This window comes from Megascapheus bottae, chromosome 6 (assembly GCF_031878675.1).
Source record: "Megascapheus bottae isolate mThoBot1 chromosome 6, mThoBot2.hap1, whole genome shotgun sequence".
Taxonomy (NCBI): domain Eukaryota; kingdom Metazoa; phylum Chordata; class Mammalia; order Rodentia; family Geomyidae; genus Megascapheus; species Megascapheus bottae.
Genome location: NC_143514.1, coordinates 65175144 through 65196611, shown reverse-complemented (window position 1 = coordinate 65196611; position 21468 = coordinate 65175144). Strand labels below are relative to the sequence as shown.

Here is a 21468-nt window from a genome sequence, read left to right as displayed (position 1 = left end):
TTTTCTGGTGATTAACTGGAGATAAGAGTTTCAGACTTTGAACTTTCATCCTCAGATCTTAGCCTCCTGAATAGCTAGGATTATAGCCATCAGCCACGAGTGCCTGACTTGGCCCTGCCATGATAGTTCTTTATCCTTACGTTTTAATTTTACTACCTTAATTTTTATTTAAATTGTGGTGGCTCACAACCTGTAATCCTAGCTACTTGGAAAGCTAAGACTGGGGAGAATCGTCCTTCAAGGCCAGCCTAGGCAAAAAGTTCCTGAAACCTAACCTCAATAGAAAAAGCTGGGCATGGTGGTTTATACTTGTCTTTTCAGCCACTGGCAGCAAGCATAAATAGAAGTATCACTGTCTAGAGTGGCTTGGATGAGAAACAAGACCCTATCTCAAAAATAACCAAAGCATTGTGCTGGGAGTATGGCCTAGTGGTAGAGTGCTCGCATGCCATGCATGAAGCCCTGGATTCAATTCCTCGGTACCAGATACACAGAAAAAGTTGCAAGTAGCACTGTGGCTCAAGTGGCAGATCACTATCCTTGAACAAAAGTGTTCAAGGACAGTGCTCAGGCACTGAGTTCAAGCCCCAGTACAGGGCCAAGTGCTTATGGCTCATACTTCTAATCCTGGGTATCAATGTATGTGAATTAATGCACCTTCTATCTGGCAAATACCATGTAACCCTTTTACTAATTACAATAAAAAAAAATTAAAAAAAAAAAAAACATACTTCTAATCCTAACTGCTTAGCTGACACTGTGAAGATCAGAAAAGACCCCATATCAAAAATAACCAGTGTAAACTAGATGCCAGTGGCTTACATCTATTATCTTGGCTACCCAGGAAGCTGAGATGTGGGAATTGTGGTTTAAAGCCTGCCCAGGAAAACAAACCTGTAAGATTATCTCCCACTTAACCTGCAGAAAGTAAGAAGTAGCTCAAGTGAGAGAACTTAAGGCCCTGAGTTCAACCCCAAGTACAAGCACATACACTAAAAGGGCTGGAGGCATGGCTCAGCAGTCAGATATCTGTCAAGCAAGCTCAAGACTCCTAAATTCAACCCCCCCCCCCAATACCAGAAAAAAAATTGGTAAGACTGGAGTTGTGGCTCATGTGATAAAACACTTGTCTACAAACTCAAAGCTCTGAGTTCAAATCCTAATACTCTCCCAGCCAATTTATTTAGTGACTTTTATCATTAAATAAAAGTTCATATAATTAAAATTCAAAAAGTTTAAGAAAATAGAGTATAATAGTTAATCTGGTTTATGTTAACTGTCAAAAATAAAAAATAAAACAGGGACTGGGAGCGTGGCCTAGTGGTAGAGTGCTTGCCTAGCATGCATGAAACCCTGGGTTTGATTTCTTCCATACCACATACACAGAAAAAGCCAGAACTGGTGCTATGGCTCAAATGATATAGCTCTAGCTTTGAGAAAGCCAAGGACAGTGCTCAGCCCTGAGTTCAAGCCCCAGGACTAGCAAAACAGATAGTTTCCTCTTGACTGTTGTCCCCTAGCCATCCAGTTTCTGTTCCAAAAGATAAATCACCAATGATTGTGGTTTCTTGTATATGCTGGATAAATATTCAGAGCATATGTAAGCATGTACTATACACAGCACATGTAAAGCACCTTGATTAACTACAGTAATACATGATGATTTAGCTCACCTTCCACACATATTGTCAATATCTGATAACTAGTATTACTTTTAGTTTTCTCTTTGTTATCTTTGTCAGTAATGTAAATATGCGAGCTCTCAGTGGCTGAGAGCTTGCTACTAGCTTCCCATGGAAAAGACCCTGGGTTTCATCTCAAACATGACAAAAAAAAACAACCTTTTTTTTATTCTATCAGCAATGGAATTTAGAATACTTCTATGCAAAGTAAGAATATGGGCTGGGAATGTAGTTTAGTGTCAGAGTGCTTGTCTAGCACTCATGAAGCCCTGGGTTTCAACTTCTGAATACCACGTAAACAAAAAAGGCCAAAGGTGGTGTTGTGGCTCAAGTGGTAGAGTGCTAGCCTTGAGCACAGAGAGGCTTAGGGACAGAGCCCAAACCCTGAGTTCAAACCCCAGGACTGGCCAAAAAATAATTAACTCTACTCAGTGTATTCAGTTTTCCTTCTATCCCCCATTCCTCCTTTTACTTCCTAGGGGCAGTACTCTTATATTGTTAAGGTTACATTCAATATTCTTTGTCTAAGGCTAAATCTAAAAATTAAACACCTTTAAGTATCTTTACTATACCTACATGTGCAAAACTGTCATTCACTATAGAGCCCAGTAATGGACATAAATGGTCTTTCTTTCTCCTTTTCTTTCTTTCTTCCTTCCTTCCTTCCTTCCTTCCTTCCTTCCTTCCTCCCTCCCTCCCTCCCTCCCTCCCTCCCTCCCTCCCTCCCTCCCTCCCTCCCTCCCTCCCTCCCTCCCTCTCTCTCTCTCTCTCTCTCTCTCTCTCTCTCTCTCTCTCTCTCTCTCTCTCTCTTTCTTTCTTTCTTTCTTTCTTTCTTTCTTTCTTTCTTTCTATGGATCATGGGGCTTGAACTCTGGCCCTGGGTGCTGGCTCTAAGCTCTTCAGCTCAAGGCTACAGCCCTACCCCTGGGCCTGGGTGTTGTCCCTGAGCTCCTGAGTTCAATTCTACTGCCCTACCCCTTGAGCCACAGAGCCACTTCCTGTTTTCTAGTGATTTAATTGGAGATAAGAGTCTAACATTCTTTAGTGCCAGCATTGGCTTTGAACAGAGATCCTCAGATCTTGGCCTCCAGTGTAGTTAGGATTATAGGCATGAGCCACCTTGCTTCATATTTATTTTATTTTAATTATTTATTTATTGCCAGTCTTGGGGATTGAACTCATGGTCTGAGTACTGTCTTTGGGCTTTCTCAAGCTAGAGCTCTACCACGTGAGCCACAGCACCACTTTTGGCTTTGTCTTTTTTTTTTTTTTTTTTTTGGCCAGTCTTGGGCTTGAGCTCAGAGTCTGAGCACTGTCCTTGGACTTCTCTCAAGGCTAGAGTTCTACCCTTTAGCCACAGCACTACTTCCAGATCTTTTCTATGTATGTGGTGCCAAGGAATTGAACCTAGGTCTTTGTGCATGCTAAGCAAGCACTCTACCACTAGGCCAAACTCCCGGCCCCTTCTGGCTTTTTCTATGTATGTGTTACTGAGGAATTGAACCTGGGTCTTTGTGCATGCTAGGCAATCACTCTACCACTAAGCCATACCCCTGGCCCTATTGCTTCATATTCAGATCATAATTTTCTTATATAGCTTTTGATTTTTCTTGGAATTTCTGTCTTTCTTTTTTCTTATTGACAAAAGAATGATGGGCCTTCAACATGTCCTCAAGTTTACCCAGCTTCTCCATCATGCTACCTGTTGCCTGGAGTCCATTTCCCACTTACCCCAAAGACATCCCTCCTGGAGGTCTCCATCTTCCTGCTCCAGTCTGGAGTGGTTCCTCTTTAAGCCTGCTGTGCAGTTTTCAGCCTGGGACTTCCCTTCACTGCCCTCCAGTGTTGGATCGATTGATTTCCTGGATCTTGTTCTTTCTTGATTTTCTCACTTATTTTGCTGGAGTGCATTATCAGGTAATTTCTTTAACAATGGGTATTTGGGAAGTATGTATATGCTTCCCACCTGTCTAAAAATGTCTTTCAACTGAGTATAGATTTCTAAGTTGAAATTCATACTTTGTCTCATTTCGTTATTCCATCTAGCATCCAGGGTTGTTAATAAGCAGTTTAATACCAATTTGATTGTAGTTACTTATAGATTACTTTTTCTTTTCTAAAAGCTTTTTGGAATAGTCTTATCTTATTTTTGAGATTTCACAAGGATGTATCTGATGTGGAACTTTTGTCATTTATAGTGCTTTTTCAATCTAGAGATTTGGATACTTCAGCTCAGGGAAATTTTCTATTATTTTTTTTAATATATTTTTTATTGTAGTTAATAGAAGGGTTACATTATATTCACCAGATAGAAGGTGCATTACTTCACATACGTTGATACCCTTTCTCATGTCTTGGCTATTATTTCTTTCAAAATAACTTTCTTGGTATTTTCTCTGATCTCTCTGGAACTTCTGTTCATCAGATGGTAGACCATATAGGTAGATCATCTCTTTCTCTTACATTATATTTGTAAGGTCTTCCAAAAGGAAGTAACTCCATGCCATTCAGAAGAGGGTTTATTGTGTGAGGAGAGATCAGACTTCCTGCCATCCAAGATGGTAGAGAAGGAGGGCTTATGGTGGGAAGTGAGAAATTATATAGGGGGAGAGGTGTGGCCACATCAGAAGTGGATGTGATCTCAGAGGACTGGGGGACCTCCCACTGCCTCCAGGCATGCCGGTTGCCAGTGTTGCTGGGCAGGGATTTCCAGGTTGCAGGGGGAGAGAGCCATGGGAAGAAGTCATTTCTTCCAAGTGGACGTAACAATATTAGCCTCATTTTTTTTTGTTTTCCCTCTCTTCCTCCTTCCTCTTTGTCTTCCCCTTTCCTTTTCTTGTCAGTCCTGGGGCTTGAACTCAGAGCCTGAGTACTGTCCTTGGGCTTTCTTAAGGCTAGAGCTCTACCACTTGAGCCATAGCACCACTTCCTGCCTTTCCTGGTACCAGGGAATCAGACCCAGGGCTTCATGCATGCTAGGCAAGCACTCTACCCCTAAGCCAAACTCCCAGTCCTCTCCCTTACTTTCTTCCTCTTTTCTCTTCTTTTTTTTTTTTTGTTGGTCCTGGGGCTTGGATTCAATCTGGGCACTGTCCCTGAGTTCTTCAGCTCAAGGCTACCAACCTATCCTTGAGCCAAGCCCTACTTCCCGATTTCTAGAGGTTAATTACAGATAATAGTCTCAGGTCCTTTTGTGCCCGGGTGGGTTTTGAACCTTGATCCTCAGATCTCAGCCTCCTGAGTAGCTAGGATTACAGGGGTGAGCCACAGTGTGGCTTCCTCTTCTTTCCTCTCCCTCTCCCCTCTCACATTCTTTCTTTTACCTCAACTTTATCTTCCAGCCTTTTTTTGTGTGGTTGTTTTCTTTTCTGGCTGGTGCTGGGGTACATATTCAAGGCCTCATACTCACATTTGACTTGCTTATTTGCTTGTCTTCTGCTCTACTATGTGAGCCATACCTCTAGCCTTAGTTTTTTACTTATTTTGGAGAAGTCACTTGGATTTTTTTTCAGGCTAGTTTAGAACCATGATTCTTCTGATCACAATCTTCTGAGAAACTAGTATTATAGGCATGAGTCAACAGTGCTCAGAATCTTCTAATATTTTTTGTTTGCTTTTGTCCGTCTTGGTGCTTAAACTCAGGGCCTGAGCACTGTTTCTGAGCTCTTTTTGCTCAAGGCTTAGTGCTCTACTGCTTTGAGACACAGTACCACTTCCAGTTTACTGGTGGTTAATTGGAGATGAGTCTTAGACAAACTTTCCTGCTCAAGCTAGCTTTAAACAGCAGTCCTCAGATCTCAGCCTCATAAGTGGCACCTAGCCTCTTCCAATATTTTTGTTGAGTTCCTTTTTTTTTTTTTTTTGCCAGTCCTTGGCCATGAACTCAGTGTCTGAGCACTGTCCTTGGACTTTCTCAAGGCTAGAGCTCTACCACTTGAGCCACAGCACCACTTCTGGCTTTTTTCTATGTATGTGGTACCAAGGAATTGAACCCGTGTCCTTGTGCATGCTAGGCAAGCACTCTACCACTAGGCCAAACTCTAAGGCCCCCCCCTCTCTCTCTTTTTTTTTTTTTTGGTTGGTTTGGGGGCTTGAACTTTGGGCCTGGCACTATCACTGAGCTCTTCCGCTCAAGGCTAGCACTCTTATCACTTTGAGCCACTTGTGGTTTTCTGGTGGTTAATTGGAGATAAAAGTCTCAGGGACTTTCCTGCCAGGGCTGGCTTTGAACTGTGATCCTCAGATCTCAGCCTACTGAGTATCTAAGATCTAGGATTACAGGTTTAAGCTAGTGGCTCCTGGCTGAGGGTTTTTTGTTTTGTTTTGTTTTGTTTTGCCAATCCTGGGTTTGGGCTATGGCCTGAGGACTCTCCTTGTGTTTTCTCAAGGTTAGAGCCACAGCACCACTTCTGGCTTTTATCTATGTATGTGGTACCAAGGAATCGAATTTGAGTCTTTGTCCATGCTAAGCAAGACCTCTACCACTAATCCAAACTCGCGGCTCCTATTTGCAAGTTTCCATTTTATTCATTTTTATTTTGTTTTATTTTTTGGTCAGTCATAGGGCTTGAACTGTGGTCCTGGGCACTGTCCCTGAGCTCTTCAGCTAAAGGCTACTGCCCTACCCCTTCAGCCACAGCACTACTTCCTTACATTATATTTCTGTTGGAAATCTCTGCTGTAGACAATGGCTTCCTTCTCATTTGCAAACATGTCTCCAAAATAATTTTTTTTTTCTACTCTTGGGGCCTTGAACTTTCCTTGGGCTTTCTCAAGGCTAGAGATCTACTACTTGAGCCACAGCACTATTTCCAGCTTTTTTCTATGTATGTGGTATTGAGGAATCGAACCCTGGTCTTCGTGCATGCTAGTCAAGCACTCTACAACTAGGCCAAATTCTTGGCCCCTTTATTTTGTTTTTGTACCTTAGGTTTCTGTTTTGTTTTGTTTTTGTCAGTCTTGGGACTTGAACTCTGGGCCAGGGTGTTGTCCCTGAGCTCTTCAGCTCAAGGCTACAGCCCTATCCCTTGAGCCCAGTTTTCTGGAGGTTAACTGGAGATAAGAGTCTCACAGACCTTAGCCAGGCTCAGTGGCTGACTTATACTCAGGAGGCTGAGATATGAGGATCAAGGTTCAAAGCCAGCCTGGGCACAAAATAACCTGAGACTCTTATCTCCAATTAACTTCTAGAAATCGGGGAAGTGGGGCTTGGGGCTTGGCTCAAGGGTAGGGTGGTAGCCTTGGGCTGAAGAGCACAGGTGCAGTGCCCAGGTTGAGTCCAAGCCCCATGACCCACAAAAAAAAAAAAAAAAGTTTCAGAAACCTTTTGTACCTGGGCTGGTGGGCTGGCTTTTAATCATGATCTTTAGACTTCAGTCTCCTGGGTAGCTAGGATTATAGGTGTGAGCCACCATGTCCAGCCACAGGTTTTTGTTTTGTTTTGCCAGCCCTGGGGCTTGAACTCAAGGCCTAAACTCGGTCCTTGGATACTTTTTGCTCAAGGCTAGAGCTCTGTCACTTGAGCAACAGTGTCACTTCTGGCTTTTTCTGTGTATGTGGGATGGAGTAATTGAACCCCAGGGCTTCGTGAATGCTAGACAAGCACTCTACCACTAGGCCACATTCCCAGTCCCTCTGAGCTCTTTTTGTTCAGACTAGCACTCTGCCACTTTTCGCCACAGTGCCACTTCTGGCTTTCTGGTGGTTAATAGGAGATAGGAGTCTTACAGCCTTTCCTGTCCAGGCTACCTTTGGACCATAATCTTCAGATCTCAGCCTCCAGAGTGTCTAGGATTACAGGCATAAGCCATCAGCGCCCAGCTGTCCATTAGTTTTTTCGTTTTGTTTTGTTTTTAAGTAGTCTGGCACCCCCAACACTTACACCATGGTTCCACTTCCAGCTTTTGGGGGGTTAATTGGAGTCTCATGGACTTTCCTGTCTAGGATGATTTCAAATCATTACCCTCAAATCTTATCCTCCAAATTAGCTAGGATTACAAGCTTGAGCCTCTAGTGCCCGGCCAAATACCTTGCTTTTCCCCAGGAAGGATGGTAGCATTCCCGTTTTATAGACTGGAAAACAAAAGCCCAATGTAACTTATTTCCCCCATAAAGCTATCACTTCTCAGGACACAATCAAACGTTATTAAGAAGTGTCATTGAAAAGTGTAAAAAAGTACAGCAATGGAGCTCTCATTGATAAAAGTGAACTATATAACTTGTGAGTGAGGAGGAGAGGGAGGAACTGGGAGAGAATGAGGATACTATATGAAAGGAATGTACTCATTTCCTGACTCATGTAATTGTGATCCCTCTGTACATCACTTTTATAATACCAATAAAGTAAATTGATTAAAAAAGAAAAGAGCCTGTAATCCTAGCTGCTCAGGAGGCTGAGATCTAAGGATCTTGGTTCCAAGCCAGCCTGGGCTCTAAAGTCTTGTGACTCTTATCTCCAGTTAACCACCAGAAAACTGGAAGTAGCTCAAGGGGTGGGGTGGTAGCCAGTAGCCTTGAGCTAAAGATCTCAGGGACAGTGCCCAGGCCTAGAGTTCAAGCCCCAAGATAAAAAGAAGAAAAGAAATGTCATTGAACTGGATGCAGCATCTCACACCTGTAATCCTATTTACTTGGGAGGCAGAGATCAAGAGACTTGGAATTCAGGCTGTGAATGTGGCCTAGTGGTAGAATTTTCCTAGCATGCATAAAGCCTTGGGTTTGATTCCTCAGTACCACATATACAGAAAAGGCTGGAAGTGGTGCTGTGGCTCAAGTGATAGGGTGCTATCCTTGAGCAAAAGAAACTCAGGAATGGTGCCCAGGTCCTGAGTTCAGTTGAGTCCCAGGATTGGTGGGGGGCGGGAGGGGAGGAGGAGGAGGAGAGAGAAGAGAGAGAGAAAGGAAGGAAGGAAGGAAAGATTGTAGTTCAAGGGCAGCCCAGGCAAAAAAATCCATGTGATTTTTTTTTTTTAGGCATTAAAAATCTGGGGCATGGCTGATATCCCAGTGACATGGGAAATGTAAATAGGATTATGGTCCAGGCTATCCTGGACACAAATATGAACCCTATTTGAAAAATAATTAACATAAACAGGTAGAGGTGTAGCTTAAATAATAGAGTCTGAGAGTCTGGCCCTAACCTGGATGCAGCCCAGGGACCCTTTGGGGGTTGTATAATTCTAGAGACCTAGAGAAATTGGGTGGCCCCAATTTAAATAAGAGAGAGGGAGAATACTTGTAAATACCTACCATGATGTACCATGTGTTGGGCCCACTTTTTTTCTGTTTTTCATGCTGGTTATAGGGTTTGACCTCAGGATCTGGGTGCTGTTCCTGAGCTTCTTTGCTCAAAGCTAGTACTCTGCCACTTGAACCACATCTTTACTTCCAGTTTTTTGGTGGTTAATCTGACATAAGAGAGTCTCATGGACTTTCCTGCCTGGGCTGGCTTTTAACTGATTCTCAGATCTCAGCCTGCTAAGTAGCTAGGATCACAGGTATGAGTCACCAGTGCCTGCCTGGGCCCACTTTTTATCAATATAGTTCTTCCTCAGTATCCTAAAAGCCGTTAATCCAGGATACCCCACATCTTCAGATGCCAAAGTTCAATACTGCTTACGTTTCTCATATGAGATAGCATGATATCTGCAAATCATCTGCTCCTGTGTACTTGATATTGTCTCTGCATTTCTTTTAGTTTTTCTTTTTCCATTGCTTTTAAGCTGGGTGCTGGTATCTCAGTCTGTAATCCTAGCTACTCAGGAGGCTGAGATCTGAGGATCATAGTTGAAATCCAACCTGGGCAAGAAAGTCCATGAGGTTCTTATCTCCAATTAGCCATCAGAAAACTGGAAGTAGTGCTGTTGCTCAGAATCATAGAGTACTAGCCTTGAGCCAAAAAGCTCAGGGACAGTGCCCAGGTCCTGTTCAAGCTCAATACCACCACCAATAACAACAACTAAAGATTGCTTTTAATACCTAATGCAAGGTAAATGCTGTGTGAAGAATTGCTGTACTCTAGAGAATAATACTATGGAAGCAAGTCTGTTGATGTTCAGAGATAGAAAAGAAATACTAAAGATTAGAAAATAAATTTCTGGATTTTTTTTTCAGTGCAGGAGTTTGAACTCAGAGCTTTGCACTTGCTAAGCAGATACTTTACCACTTGAACTGTCTTCCCAGCCTTTTTGCTGGATTTGTTTTCAAATGGAGTCTTGCATTTCTTTCCAGACCAACATAGACCTCTGTCTGTCTGTTCTACACCTCCTATGTGGTTGGAATGATAGACTGCCACTATGCCCAGCTCCTTGGTTGAGATGAGATCTTGCTAACTTTTTGTCTTTGCTGGCTTCAAATTGTTTCCCCAAATCTCAACTTCTCAAGTAGCCACTGTCTGACCTGGATATTTTCAATTGGTGGATAAATCTGCTGATGTAGAATTCAGATGTGGGGAGGACTGACCATATTCTTCCAGGCTATGGGTCCATTTAGCTTTCTCTTCTTTTGGTAATAACCACATTTTTTTTTAAAAAAAAAGCCTTCACTAATTATTCCCTGTGCAGCCTTCCCTGAAGTGTACTGCTTAGGTGGAGGAGTTCATTTCAGTGCCATCATAGGTTCAAAATATACACTCAATTATATAACTTATTCCTTTTAATTTGGTGACACTATGTACTTTTTTAATTAATTACTGATAGTGATTTGTGTGTGTGTGTGTCTGTCTGTCTGTCTGTCTGGATCTTTGATACTAGACAGAGCTGAGTCTGACCCTGGCTCTAATTCTCTTTCTTTTTTGTGCCAGAACTGAGACTTGAACTCTGAGTCTCCTTCATACTCTCTATACTTTTTTGCTCACAGCTGCCTGGCACTCTACAACTTGAGCCACACCTCCACTGCTGGCTTTTTGCTGGTTAATCCAGTTTGATTGTTCAGGCTGGCTCCACACTGCAGTCCTCAGATTTCAGATGCCTGAGTAGCTAAGGCTGTGTGAGCCACTAGTGCCTAGCCCCTGGTTCTATTACTTTCCTACTAATTGTATAACCTTTGGGAACTTATTAGATCTTTGAGCCACAGCTTCCTTGGCTGAAAAGGGACAAAATAATAGTACATAATATATATTGTACTTACAAGGGGGAAAAAACAAAAAAAGAGGGGCCAGGAGTTTGGCCCTAGTGGTAGACTGCTTGCCTAGCATGCACAAAGACCCACATTCCTTGTTACCCACACACATAGAAAAGCCGGAAGTGGTGCTGTGGCTCACGTTAGCAGGGCACTAGCCTTGAGAAAAATGCCCAAGACAATTCTCAGGCCCTGGGTTCAAGCCCCATGCATGGGGCAGGGGAGGGGTGCAGAGGATATATGTAAAGTGCAGTACCTGGAACATAGACTGTGCCTAGTCCCTAGTGATTGTGGGCCATTATGATTATTTTTTATCACTAGACCATGGAAGCTGGGACACATCTCTTGCTCCTTAACATACAGTCAAATGCTAAGATGTGTTAAATAGCCATTGGCTGGGAAGCTGGCTGGAGCATCCAGAAGGACTACAGCCCCAAGGGGAAAGCAGAGTGTCCTCTGGGACTGAGGGTTAGAATGCTAGCCCATGGTCAGGCCTGCCCTCACCACCATCTTCCCCAGCAGGTTTGGGATGTACATTCCATTTCTACAGCTGAACTATGATTTTCGCAAGACAAACCTCTTCAACCACATGGCCTCTATGGGGCCACGTGAGGCTGTCAGTGGCCTGGCGAGGAGTCGAGACTACTTGCTGACACTTCGAGAAACATGGAAGCAGCACACTCGACAGCTCTATGGCCCAGAAGCCATGCCTACCCATGCCTGCTGCCTGTCACCTAGCCTTATTCGCAATGAAGTAGAATTCCTCAAAATGGATTTCAACTGGCGCATGAAGGAAGTGCTGGTCAGCTCCATGCTGAGTGCCTATTACGTGGCCTTTGTGCCTGTCTGGTTTGTGAAGGTATGCATACCAAAACAAGGAGAAAGAGGGTCTGACCCAGACCTTAGCCTGCTGCTTGCCCCACATGAGCCTTCCTGCTTACATAAATGCCTGCTGTTTTTGTTTTGTTTTGTTGATTTGTTTTTGGTTTTTTGTGTGTGTGGGTCATGGGGCTTGAACTTGGCCTGGGCACTGTCCCTGAACTCTTCTGCTCAAAGTTACCACCCTACCCTTGAGCCAAGACCCACTTCCTGTTTTCTAGAGGTTAATTGGAGATAAGTCTAAAGGTCATTAGTGCCCAGGCTGTCTTTGAACCTTGAGCCTCAGATCTCAGCCTCCTGAGTAGCTAGGTTTACAAGCATGAGCCACTACACCCAGCTACCTGCTGTTTTTGTTGTTGTTGTTGTTTTGTGGGTCATGGTGCTTAGACTCAGCCTGGGTGCTATCTCTGAGCTCTTTAGCTCAAGGCTACTACCCTACCCTTGAGCCAAGCCCCACTTCTCATTTTCTAGAGGTTAAATGGAGATAAGAGTCTCAGGTACTTGGGCCGGGAGTTTGGCCTAGTGGTAGAGTGCTTGCCTAACATGCACGAAGACCCAGGTTTGATTCCTCGGTACCACATACATAGAAAAAATCTGAAAGTGGTGCTGAGGCTCAAGTGGTAGAGCTCTAGCCTTGAGAAAGTCCAAGGACAGTGCTCACCTCCTGAGCTCAAGCCCAAGGCTGAGAAAAAAAAAAGTCTCAGGTCCTTTTGTGCTCAGGCTGGCTTTGAACCTTGATCCTCAGCCTCCGGAGTACCTAGGATTACAGGCTGAGCCACCTTGCCCAGCTACTTAGCGGTTTTTGATGGGATTTCTTATGGGTTTTGGGTTTTTTTGGACACCTGGAATGACTGCTGGCTCCATTTAGTTTTTATTTTCTGTTTTGTTTTGTTTTGCTTAAGACTAGCACTGTACCACTTGAGCTACAGATTCACTTCCAGGATTTTGATGGTTAATTAAAGAGTTTAGTAGGCTTTCCTTCCCCGAACTGGTTTTGAGCCGTGATCCTCAGATTTCAGCATCTTGAGTGGCTAGAATTACAGTTATGAGCATCCACTGCCCAGTTACTCTCTCCATTTTATTTTATTTTTTTATATATTTTTATTGTAATTAATAAAAGGGTTACATGATATTTGCCAGATAGAAGGTGCATTAATTCACATACATTGATACCCTTTCACATGTCTTGGTTCTCTCTTCATTTTAATTTACTTTGTTTTAGTTATTTTGCTAGTGCTGTGGCTTGAATTCAGGGCCTGGGTACTGTTCCTGAGATTATTTTCAAAGCTAGCATTCTACCACTTTAGCCACAGCATCACTTCCAGCTTTTTCTGTGTATGTGATAGTGAGGAATCAAACCCAGATCTGCTTGCATACTAGGCAAGTACGTTACCATTAAGCCACACTCACAGTCTTTTATTCTCTTTCTTGATTATGGATTCCTCAAGTATACCTCAGCTGCAGGAGATTCAAAACAATACTTCAAGCTAGGTGTTGGTGGCACAACCTGTAACCATCCTAGTTACTCAAGAGGCTGAGATCTGAGGGTCATGGTTCAAAGCCAGCCTAGGCAGGAAAGCCCATGAGTCTCATCACCAACAAACTACTCAGAGAAGGCTGCAAGTGTTGCTGTGGATTAAGAATAGAGCACTAGCCTTGAGCCAAGGAAGCTCAGGGACCGCTCCCAGGCCGAGTTTAAGCCCCAGAACTGGCACAAAACAACAACAAAAATCATTATTTCCGGATACACTGTTCCTAAAGACTTAAAGTTGAGCACTGACAACATGCTAGGCACTTCTGTGTGTACTGTTACCCTTCTAGTGTCTCTCAGAGATAGTTGGTAGTTATCTTCATTTAACTGACAGGTAACTAAAGCACAGGCAAGTTCAATGACTTTCAGCCAAGTTATAATTTGAATCCAGGTCTCTCAGATTCCAGAGCCTGCTGTGGCTCAGAGTTGAGGGCAGTGGGTGCAGTTTTTCTTAATAGGAAATTGTCTAGTGGGTACAGAATCTAAACTATTTTTGTTAGATGTTTGATTCTTGGTTTCTGTCTTGAAGACCCGTCCTAGTTTCTGAGGCAGGTTAGACTTGGGGGAAAGTGAGGGAGTGAGGCCATTATGGGCATTATGAATCTGACCTACCTTCTGCTCTTCCTAGAACACGCATTACTATGACAAGCGTTGGTCCTGCGAGCTCTTCCTGCTGGTGTCTATCAGTACCTCAGTGATTCTCATGCAGCACCTGCTGCCTGCCAGCTACTGTGACCTGCTGCATAAGGCTGCTGCCCATCTTGGCTGCTGGCAGAAAGTGGATCCAGCCCTGTGCTCCAATGTGCTACAGCACCCGTGAGTTGCCTTACCCTCTTCTGCCCAACCAGTCCCTGCCTTGCCTCTTGTCAGTGTCTGGAATCATTTTTCCTTTTGCTCATTACCTCATTCAGTTAGCTGCATCCAGAGTGTGATATGCTAGGGCCCAAGACAAACCCATCCTATGTTCCCGGGGAGCTTGCAGTGTACCGAACCAGGAAGAAGACAAATGACAAACCTCCGCATTCTCTGACTCATTTATTCATCCACTGACTCATTTGCTTATTCATGCATTCATTTTTTCACTGCTTCATTCTTCTCTTCCCTGACAACTCATATACTTAGCTATTAGATCACTTGCTGTCTCAGGAGACATTTTGTTTCTATTTAGTTCATCCCAGGATTGGTGCTGTGTATTAGATAGAGGAGCTGCCACTTTCACCTATGGGCTAAGGGGAGCCTTAAAGGACCTTGAACCATGGAGGGCACACTACCAGATGTGCTTTAGAACACTGATCTGTGCCTGGATGTGATGCTTTATTAGCTCACAATGAACCCTGACCAGGAAAAGAGGGCCACAGAGAGGAAATCACAGATGAGGCTAGGGCTGAGTGGTAGGCTAGTGGTAGAGTGCTTGCCTGCTATGCTAGAAGACCTGGGTTTGATTCCTCAGAATCACATACATAGAAAAACCAGAAGTGGTACTGTGGCTCAAGTGGTAGAGTGCTAAGCCTTGAAGAAAGCTCAAAGATAGTACTCAGGCCCTAAGTTCAAGCCCCAGGACTGGCAAAAAAAAAAAAAAAAAAGGCTAGTGAAGGTGATAGTCATGTTCACAGTAGGATGAATGAGACGAAGAAAAGCAGCTGGCTAATACTGTACCTAGAACAGAAGTCACCTTGCTCAGGAACCCTGGAGTCTTTCTTTCTTCAGATTGGATCATTCCTTTTTTTTTTTTTTGCCAGTCCTGGGCTTGAGCTCAGGGCCTGAGCACTGTCCTTGGGTTTTCTCAAGGCTAGAGCTCTACCACTTGAGCCTTAGCGCCACTTCCAGCTTTTTTTTTTTTTTTTTCTATGTATGTGGTACCCAGGAATCGAACCCGGGTCTTCATGCATGCTAGGCAAGCACTTTAACTACTAGGCCAAACTCCCGGCCCTGGATCATTCTTTTTTGGTGCCTAAAATTTATTCAGCTCTATTGAAATACTTCTGCCTTAGCTTAGACTAATTTATCTGCCTGTAATTATTTTTCTTCCCCATTAGACTGGAAGCCCTTTAAGAGCTTGCCAGCGAGGGGCCGGGAGTTTAGCCTAGTGGTTAAAGTGCTTGCCTAGCATGCATGAAGACCCGGGTTTGATTCCTCGGTACCACATACATAGAAAAAAGCCGGAAGTGGTGCTGAGGCTCAAGTGGTAGAGCTCTAGCCTTGAGAAAGTCCAAGGACAGTGCTCAGGCGCTGAGCTCAAGCCCAGGACTGGCAAAAAAAAAAAAAGAGCTTGCCAGCGATTAAGGCATCAGGAAGGAAGTTAGAGGGGCAGCTTACACAGAGACATAAGCAGTACAGTGTGTTTGAGAAATTGAATAATTCCTAGAGCCTATGCATGAGTTATGTGGTGGGTAATATGGGAGGCCACACCACCTCAGGGGCCTTGTCAGGTGCAGCGATACTACAAATCCGTTAGCACATGTTAAGCAGAACATAGTCAAACTCAGCCTAGAATTTTATGCCACCACCCTGGAAGCTGTATCAGCTTGGAGATTAGAGATGAGACCAGATAAAGCAAGTGCATCCAGAGAGAGTAAAGGGTTTCCTTTCCTCCTTTCCTCCCTCCATCTCACCTCCCTCCTGCCTTCTGAGCTTGAGTTCTGGGCCTGGGCACTCTCACTGAGCTTTTGTCCTCAAGGCTAATACTCTACCATTTGGGCCACAGCTGCACTCTTTTTTCTTTTTCTTTTTTTTTTTTTTTGCCAGTCCTGGGCTTGAGCTCAGGTCCTGAGCACTGTCCTTGGACTTTCTCAAGGCTAGAGCTCTACCACTTGAGCCTCAGAACCACTTCCAGTTTTTTTCTATGCATGTGGTACCAAGGAATCGAACCTGGGTCTTCGTGCATGCTAGGCAAGCACTCTACCACTAGGCCAAACTCCTGGCCCCTCCACTCCTTTTTTTGTGTGTGTTTGATTTTTGTTTTTATTTTTGACTTTGTGGGTCATGGGGCTTGAACTCTGGGCCTGGATGCTGTCCCTGAGCTCTTCAGCTCAAGGCTACCACTCTACCCCTTGAACTGCAGTGCTACTTCCAGTTTTCTGGTAATTAGAGATAAGAATCTCATGAACTATTTACTGCCCAGGCTGGTTTGAACCAGGATACTCAGATCTCAACCTCCTGAGCAGCTAGGATTACAGGCGTGAACTACCATGCCTAACTTGTTTTTAAATTTAATTGGAACTCGGCCGGGAGTTTGGCCTAGTGGTTAAAGTGCTTGCCTAGCATGCATGAAGACCCGGGTTTGATTCCTCGGTACCACATACATAGAAAAAAGCTGGAAGTGGTGCTGAGGCTCAAGTGGTAGAGCTCTAGCCTTGAGAAAGTCCAAGGACAGTGCTCAGGCCCTGAACCCAAGCCCAGGACTGGCAAAAAAAAAAAAAATTTAATTGGAACTCAGAATCTCACAGACTTTACTGCCCAGGCTGGCTTTGAACCATAATCCTCAGATCTCAGCCTCCTGAGCAACTAGGATTATAGCCATGAGCCACCAGCGCCCAGCTGAAAGTGTTTTCTTTAATCTTTTCACCCTAGACTTTTTTTTTTTTTTTCTAGTCTTGGGGCTTGGACTCAGGGACTAAGCATTGTCTTGGGCTTTCCTCAAGGATAGTGCTCTACCATTTGAGCCACAGCACCACCTCTGGCTTTTTCTTTGTATGTACTACCAAGGAATTGAACCTGGGTCTTTGTGCATGCTAGGCAAGCACTTTACCACATGCTCTAGGCCCCTAGCCCTAGACTTTTTGACTCTCAATACTGTGAATTTCTCATTGTTCTTGCTGCATCATGCAACGGAGTCAAGAAAGGAAAATTATCCTTGTGTGCTAAGCATTATAAATGAAAGTAGACCCTGGTGATCACCTTATGCCCAGTCTTCTAATATGCCTTTCCATGGGTAAGCTGGGGATAAAGGCTACTCTTTGTGGCTCTAGGTGGACTGAAGAATGCATGTGGCCACAGGGTGTGCTGGTGAAGCACAGCAAGAATGTCTACAAAGCAGTGGGCCACTACAACGTGGCCATCCCTTCTGATGTCTCCCACTTCCGGTTCCACGTGAGTTTCTCCTTCCATGGCGAGGAGGGTGGGACCCTGATCTCTAGGGCAGGGCAGGCAGGGTCAGGGGGAGAAAGATGATTTGCCTTATTTCTCAAATTCTAAGGAAGAAAGTGCCCATATACAGCCCAAGGACAGCTCCACCAAGGCTCACTTAGTAATGGATCTTTCAGAACATTGGATGGAAGCTCATTCTGGTGAAAGTAATAATCAGCATTCCTTGATGTGTGCCAGGCATTGTACTAAGCACTTCCATTATACTTTTCTCCCCTAGAACTTGTGTGTGAGGGAAATAGCAGAGCTGTCTCTGTTTTCAGATGCTGAAACTGGCTTACAGAGTTTACCTTATGCAAGGGTATCTTGCTAGGAAAGCTGGGGACCGATGGTAACAACATAAGATGCAGCACTGTGGAAAAGGGCTGTGCAAAGCCAACTGGACTACTTACTGGTCTGCCTCCATTTTATTTATTTATGTCAACTTCCCCTGTTTCCAACACAGAGAGCAAAGTCTAACTTTGGGACTTCATGGTACTGCTCTACTTGAAGGGGTTGGAAGTCCCTTCACTTACCACTCGCCTCAGTGAAGCTCCTAAGGGACCACGTGGGACCTGGAGCTCAAAGGATCACAGTTTGAGAAATCACTGATCTGGGCTGATAACTTCATTTTGCAGTTGAGAATTCTGAGGTCTAGAAAGGGAGGAGACTGCTCAGAGTCTTATACCTTGTTAGTGCAGTGCTGAGTCTAGCATCCTGGTCTCTTAAAATACCCATATTCCGCCATCTCTCCTTCCATCCTTTAAGCAGTTCTTGAAGTTTGGGAAAGTTGGCCCCTGTAGAATTGAGGTCCCGAGACAGTGAGCACTCTTTTTCAGCTTAGCAAAAAACATTTTTTCTGGGCCAGGAGTTTGGTCTAATGGTAGAGTGTTTGCCTAGCATTTACGATGACCATGTTTGAACCCTTGGTACAACATACATAGAAAAAGTCAGAAGTGGTGCTGTGGCTCAAGTGGTAGAGCTCTAGCCTTGAGAAAGCCTAAGGACAGTGCTCAGGCCCTGAGTTCAAGCCCCAGGACTGGCAAATCAAAGCAAAATTTAAAAAAAAAATTTTTTTTTAGTTCTATACTATACCTTGCTCTAAAACATCACATAAGAGTAAGTGTTGTCGGGGCCGGGAGTTTGGCCTAGTGGCCTAGTGGTTAAAGTGCTTGCCTAGCATGCATGAAGACCCGGGTTCGATTCCTTGGTACCACATATAGAAAAAAGCTGGAAGTGGTGCTGAGGCTCAAGTGGTAGAGCTCTAGCCTTGAGAAAGTCCAAGGACAGTACTCAGGCCCTGAGCTCAAGCCCAGGACTGGCAAAAAAAAAAAAAGAGTAAGTGTTGTCATGTACCAGTCTATGCTGGGTACAGTGGTTCACGCCTATAATCCTAGCTTCTCAAGAGGCTGAGATCCGAGGATCATGGTTCAAAGCCAGCCCAGGCACAAAAAGTCCATGAGACTCTTATCTCCAATTAATCCCCAGAAAACCGGAAGTGGTACTGTGGCTCAAGGGGTACGGCGATAGCCTTGAGCTGAAGAGCTCAGGGACAGCACCCAGGCCCAAAGTTCAAGTCCCATGACTGACAAAAAAAAAAATAGCCAGTCTAGTTGGAGATGCTATACGGAAAATAGTAGGTACTCAAGCTGTAGAGTCTATAATAACTTCACATGCTTTCAATCTCTAGCACCTCAAAATAAATAAATTTATGTGCCAATGCCATAAGATTGTAATTTGTGCTGTGGGTATAATAACTTGGTAGTATAGTATTTGTCTTATGCATTAAGACCCCAGGTTCAAGAGGCTGGGAATGTGGCTTAGTGGTAGAGTGCTTACCTAGTATGCATGAAGCCCTGGGTTTTATTCCTCAGCACCACATAAACAGAAAAAGCTGGAAGTAGTGCTGTGGCTCAAGTGGTAGACAACTAGCCTTGAGCAGAGAGGCTCAGGGACAGTAACCAGTCCCTGGGATAAAACTTCACAACCAGTAAAAACAAAACAATAACAACAACAGCAAAAAAACCACAGGTTTAACCAGGTGTGGTGGCTCACGCCTGTAATTCTAGCTACTCAGGAGGCTGAGATCTGAGGATCAAGGTTCAAAGACACATTGGGCACAAAAGGACCTCTAGAAAATGGGAAGTGGGGCTTTAAGTCAGTAGCCTTGAGCTGAAGAGCTCAGGGACAGTGCCTAGGCCAGTTCAGAGTTCAAGCCTCAAGACCCACCAAAAAAACCCAAAAACAAAAAAACAAAAACAAAACAAACAAACAAAAAAAACAGATTCAAGTCCCAGCCTTGCAATAAATAAAAAGATTTGAATGTGTTCATGCCCAATGATCCTTAAAAGGATTACATATAAAGAAAAGATGATTTTAGGACAGAAAAAAGTTTGAAAGCACCAGTAGACCTCTCAGGAAAGGCTTTCTGGAGGAGGTAGAAGTTGAACAGTATCTTAATGCCTTGTGTGGAAGCACCTTTGTCCAGAGGAAAGACAGAGGAGTTACCAAGGTCCCTGCCAGACCCTGCAAAGTCTTACTCCCCTCCCAAGTCTGCATGGGGCCCCAAGACCTTATCCCCTTCACTGGCCTCTGGCCTACCCAACCACCCCACCCCCAATCCAAGAGGCAGACTTCTGGAGTATACCTTCTGGTCCATGCCTACCCTTTCCTGGGTAGTTCTTTTTCAGCAAACCCCTGAGGATCCTCAACATTCTCTTGCTGCTGGAGGGCGCCGTCATTGTCTACCAGCTATACTCCTTAATGTCCTCTGAAAAGTGGCACCAGACCATCTCACTGGCCTTGATCCTTTTCAGCAACTACTATGCCTTCTTCAAGCTGCTGCGCGACCGCCTGGTATTGGGCAAAGCCTACTCATACTCTGCCAGTCCCCAGAGAGATCTGGACCATCGGTTCTCCTGAGCTCCAGGGGATCCCAGGGACAGTTCCAGGCTTCAGCCAGGGGATCCCTGGCAATGGGCTGTTGGGGAGGGTTGGCTGAGGGTCAGAAAAAGCAAAAATGGACAAAAAAAAAAAAACAAAAACAAAACCAGAGCTTTGTATTTTTGTTACGTATTGTTTTTTTTTCTTTGATAATTGATGTGCTAAAAGGAAAAAAAAGTCCTATTTTTATATTTCCAACAAGCCTGTGTCCTGTGGTTCTTTCCCTGTTCTTGCCTATGAGGCAGAGAGTTAGAGGTGTGAGAATCTCTGGATGTAGTTGCTGGGGCTTCCGTGGGCTCTGTCTTTTCCATTTAACAGGAGATGAGACATCAGAGGCCATGGTGGCTATGATCAGTACTGCTAACTGAATGCTCACTGTGTACCACATGCTGTTCTGGGTAAATTTCAGGTCTTGTCGATCTGACTTTTGTGATGACTCTAGGAGGTATATTTCATCACTCTTATAGATGGAGAGCTGAAGCTTAAAGAACTATAGTGACCTGTCAGTGGTAAGAAAGTAAGTTACTGTTCCAAACCACAAATCTCTGAAAGAGGATATAACTGACCTATCAGAATATGTGATGTCTTGTTTCAGCATGCAGTCATTGCAGTCTTGCTTTGTGCCAGATACTGCGGCAGATGGTGCAGTTACAAGGTAAATTAGTAACTGGAGAAAGTGCTAATACTCTCTGGGTTTCATGGAGGAAAGGATCACCCCAAAAATCTATTAATCAGGTAATAAGTGGGCAAGAAAAGAAAGTCCAGTGAGCTGGCCACCAGTGCTCACACCTGTATTCCTAGCTACTTCATGAGGCTGAGATCTGAGGATCATTGGTTCAAAGCCAGCCCAGGCACGAAAAGTCCATGAGACTTTTTTTTTTTGCCAGTCCTGGGGCTTGAACCCAGGGCCTGGGCATTGTCCTTGGACACTTTTTGTTTAAGGCTAGCACTCTGCCACTTGAGCCACAGCACCACTTCTGGCTTTTTCTTTTTTTGTTTGTTTGTGGGTCATAGGGCTTGAACTCTGCCTGGGCCCTGTCCCTTGCTCTTCAGCTCAAGGCTACCACCCTACCCTTGAGCCAAGTCCCACTTCCCTTTTTCTAGATGTTAATTGGAGATAAGAGTCTCAGGTCCTTTTGTGCTCTGGCTGGCTTTGAACCTTGATCCTCAGATCTCAGCCTCCTGTAGTAGGAT

General features: G+C 44.3%; 1 protein-coding gene across 4 annotated transcripts in view; it reads left to right on the top strand.

Moving 5' to 3' along the window:
• Tmem39b (transmembrane protein 39B) overlaps positions 1-20475 on the top strand; it is a 29363-nt gene extending 8888 nt beyond the window's left edge. For 3 of the 4 annotated variants that reach the window (XM_090335363.1, XM_090335365.1, XM_090335366.1), the window contains 4 exons: positions 11322-11658; positions 13838-14025; positions 17178-17298; positions 20011-20475. In XM_090335363.1, the coding sequence (XP_090191489.1) occupies positions 11322-11658; positions 13838-14025; positions 17178-17298; positions 20011-20253 (889 nt within the window). In that variant the 3' untranslated portion in view covers positions 20254-20475. Of the gene's footprint in view, positions 1-11321; positions 11659-13837; positions 14026-17177; positions 17299-17797; positions 19480-20010 lie in introns of those variants that run through there. The other variant, XM_090335364.1, reaches the window with a different exon arrangement.
• The last annotated feature ends 993 nt before the right edge of the window (positions 20476-21468 follow it).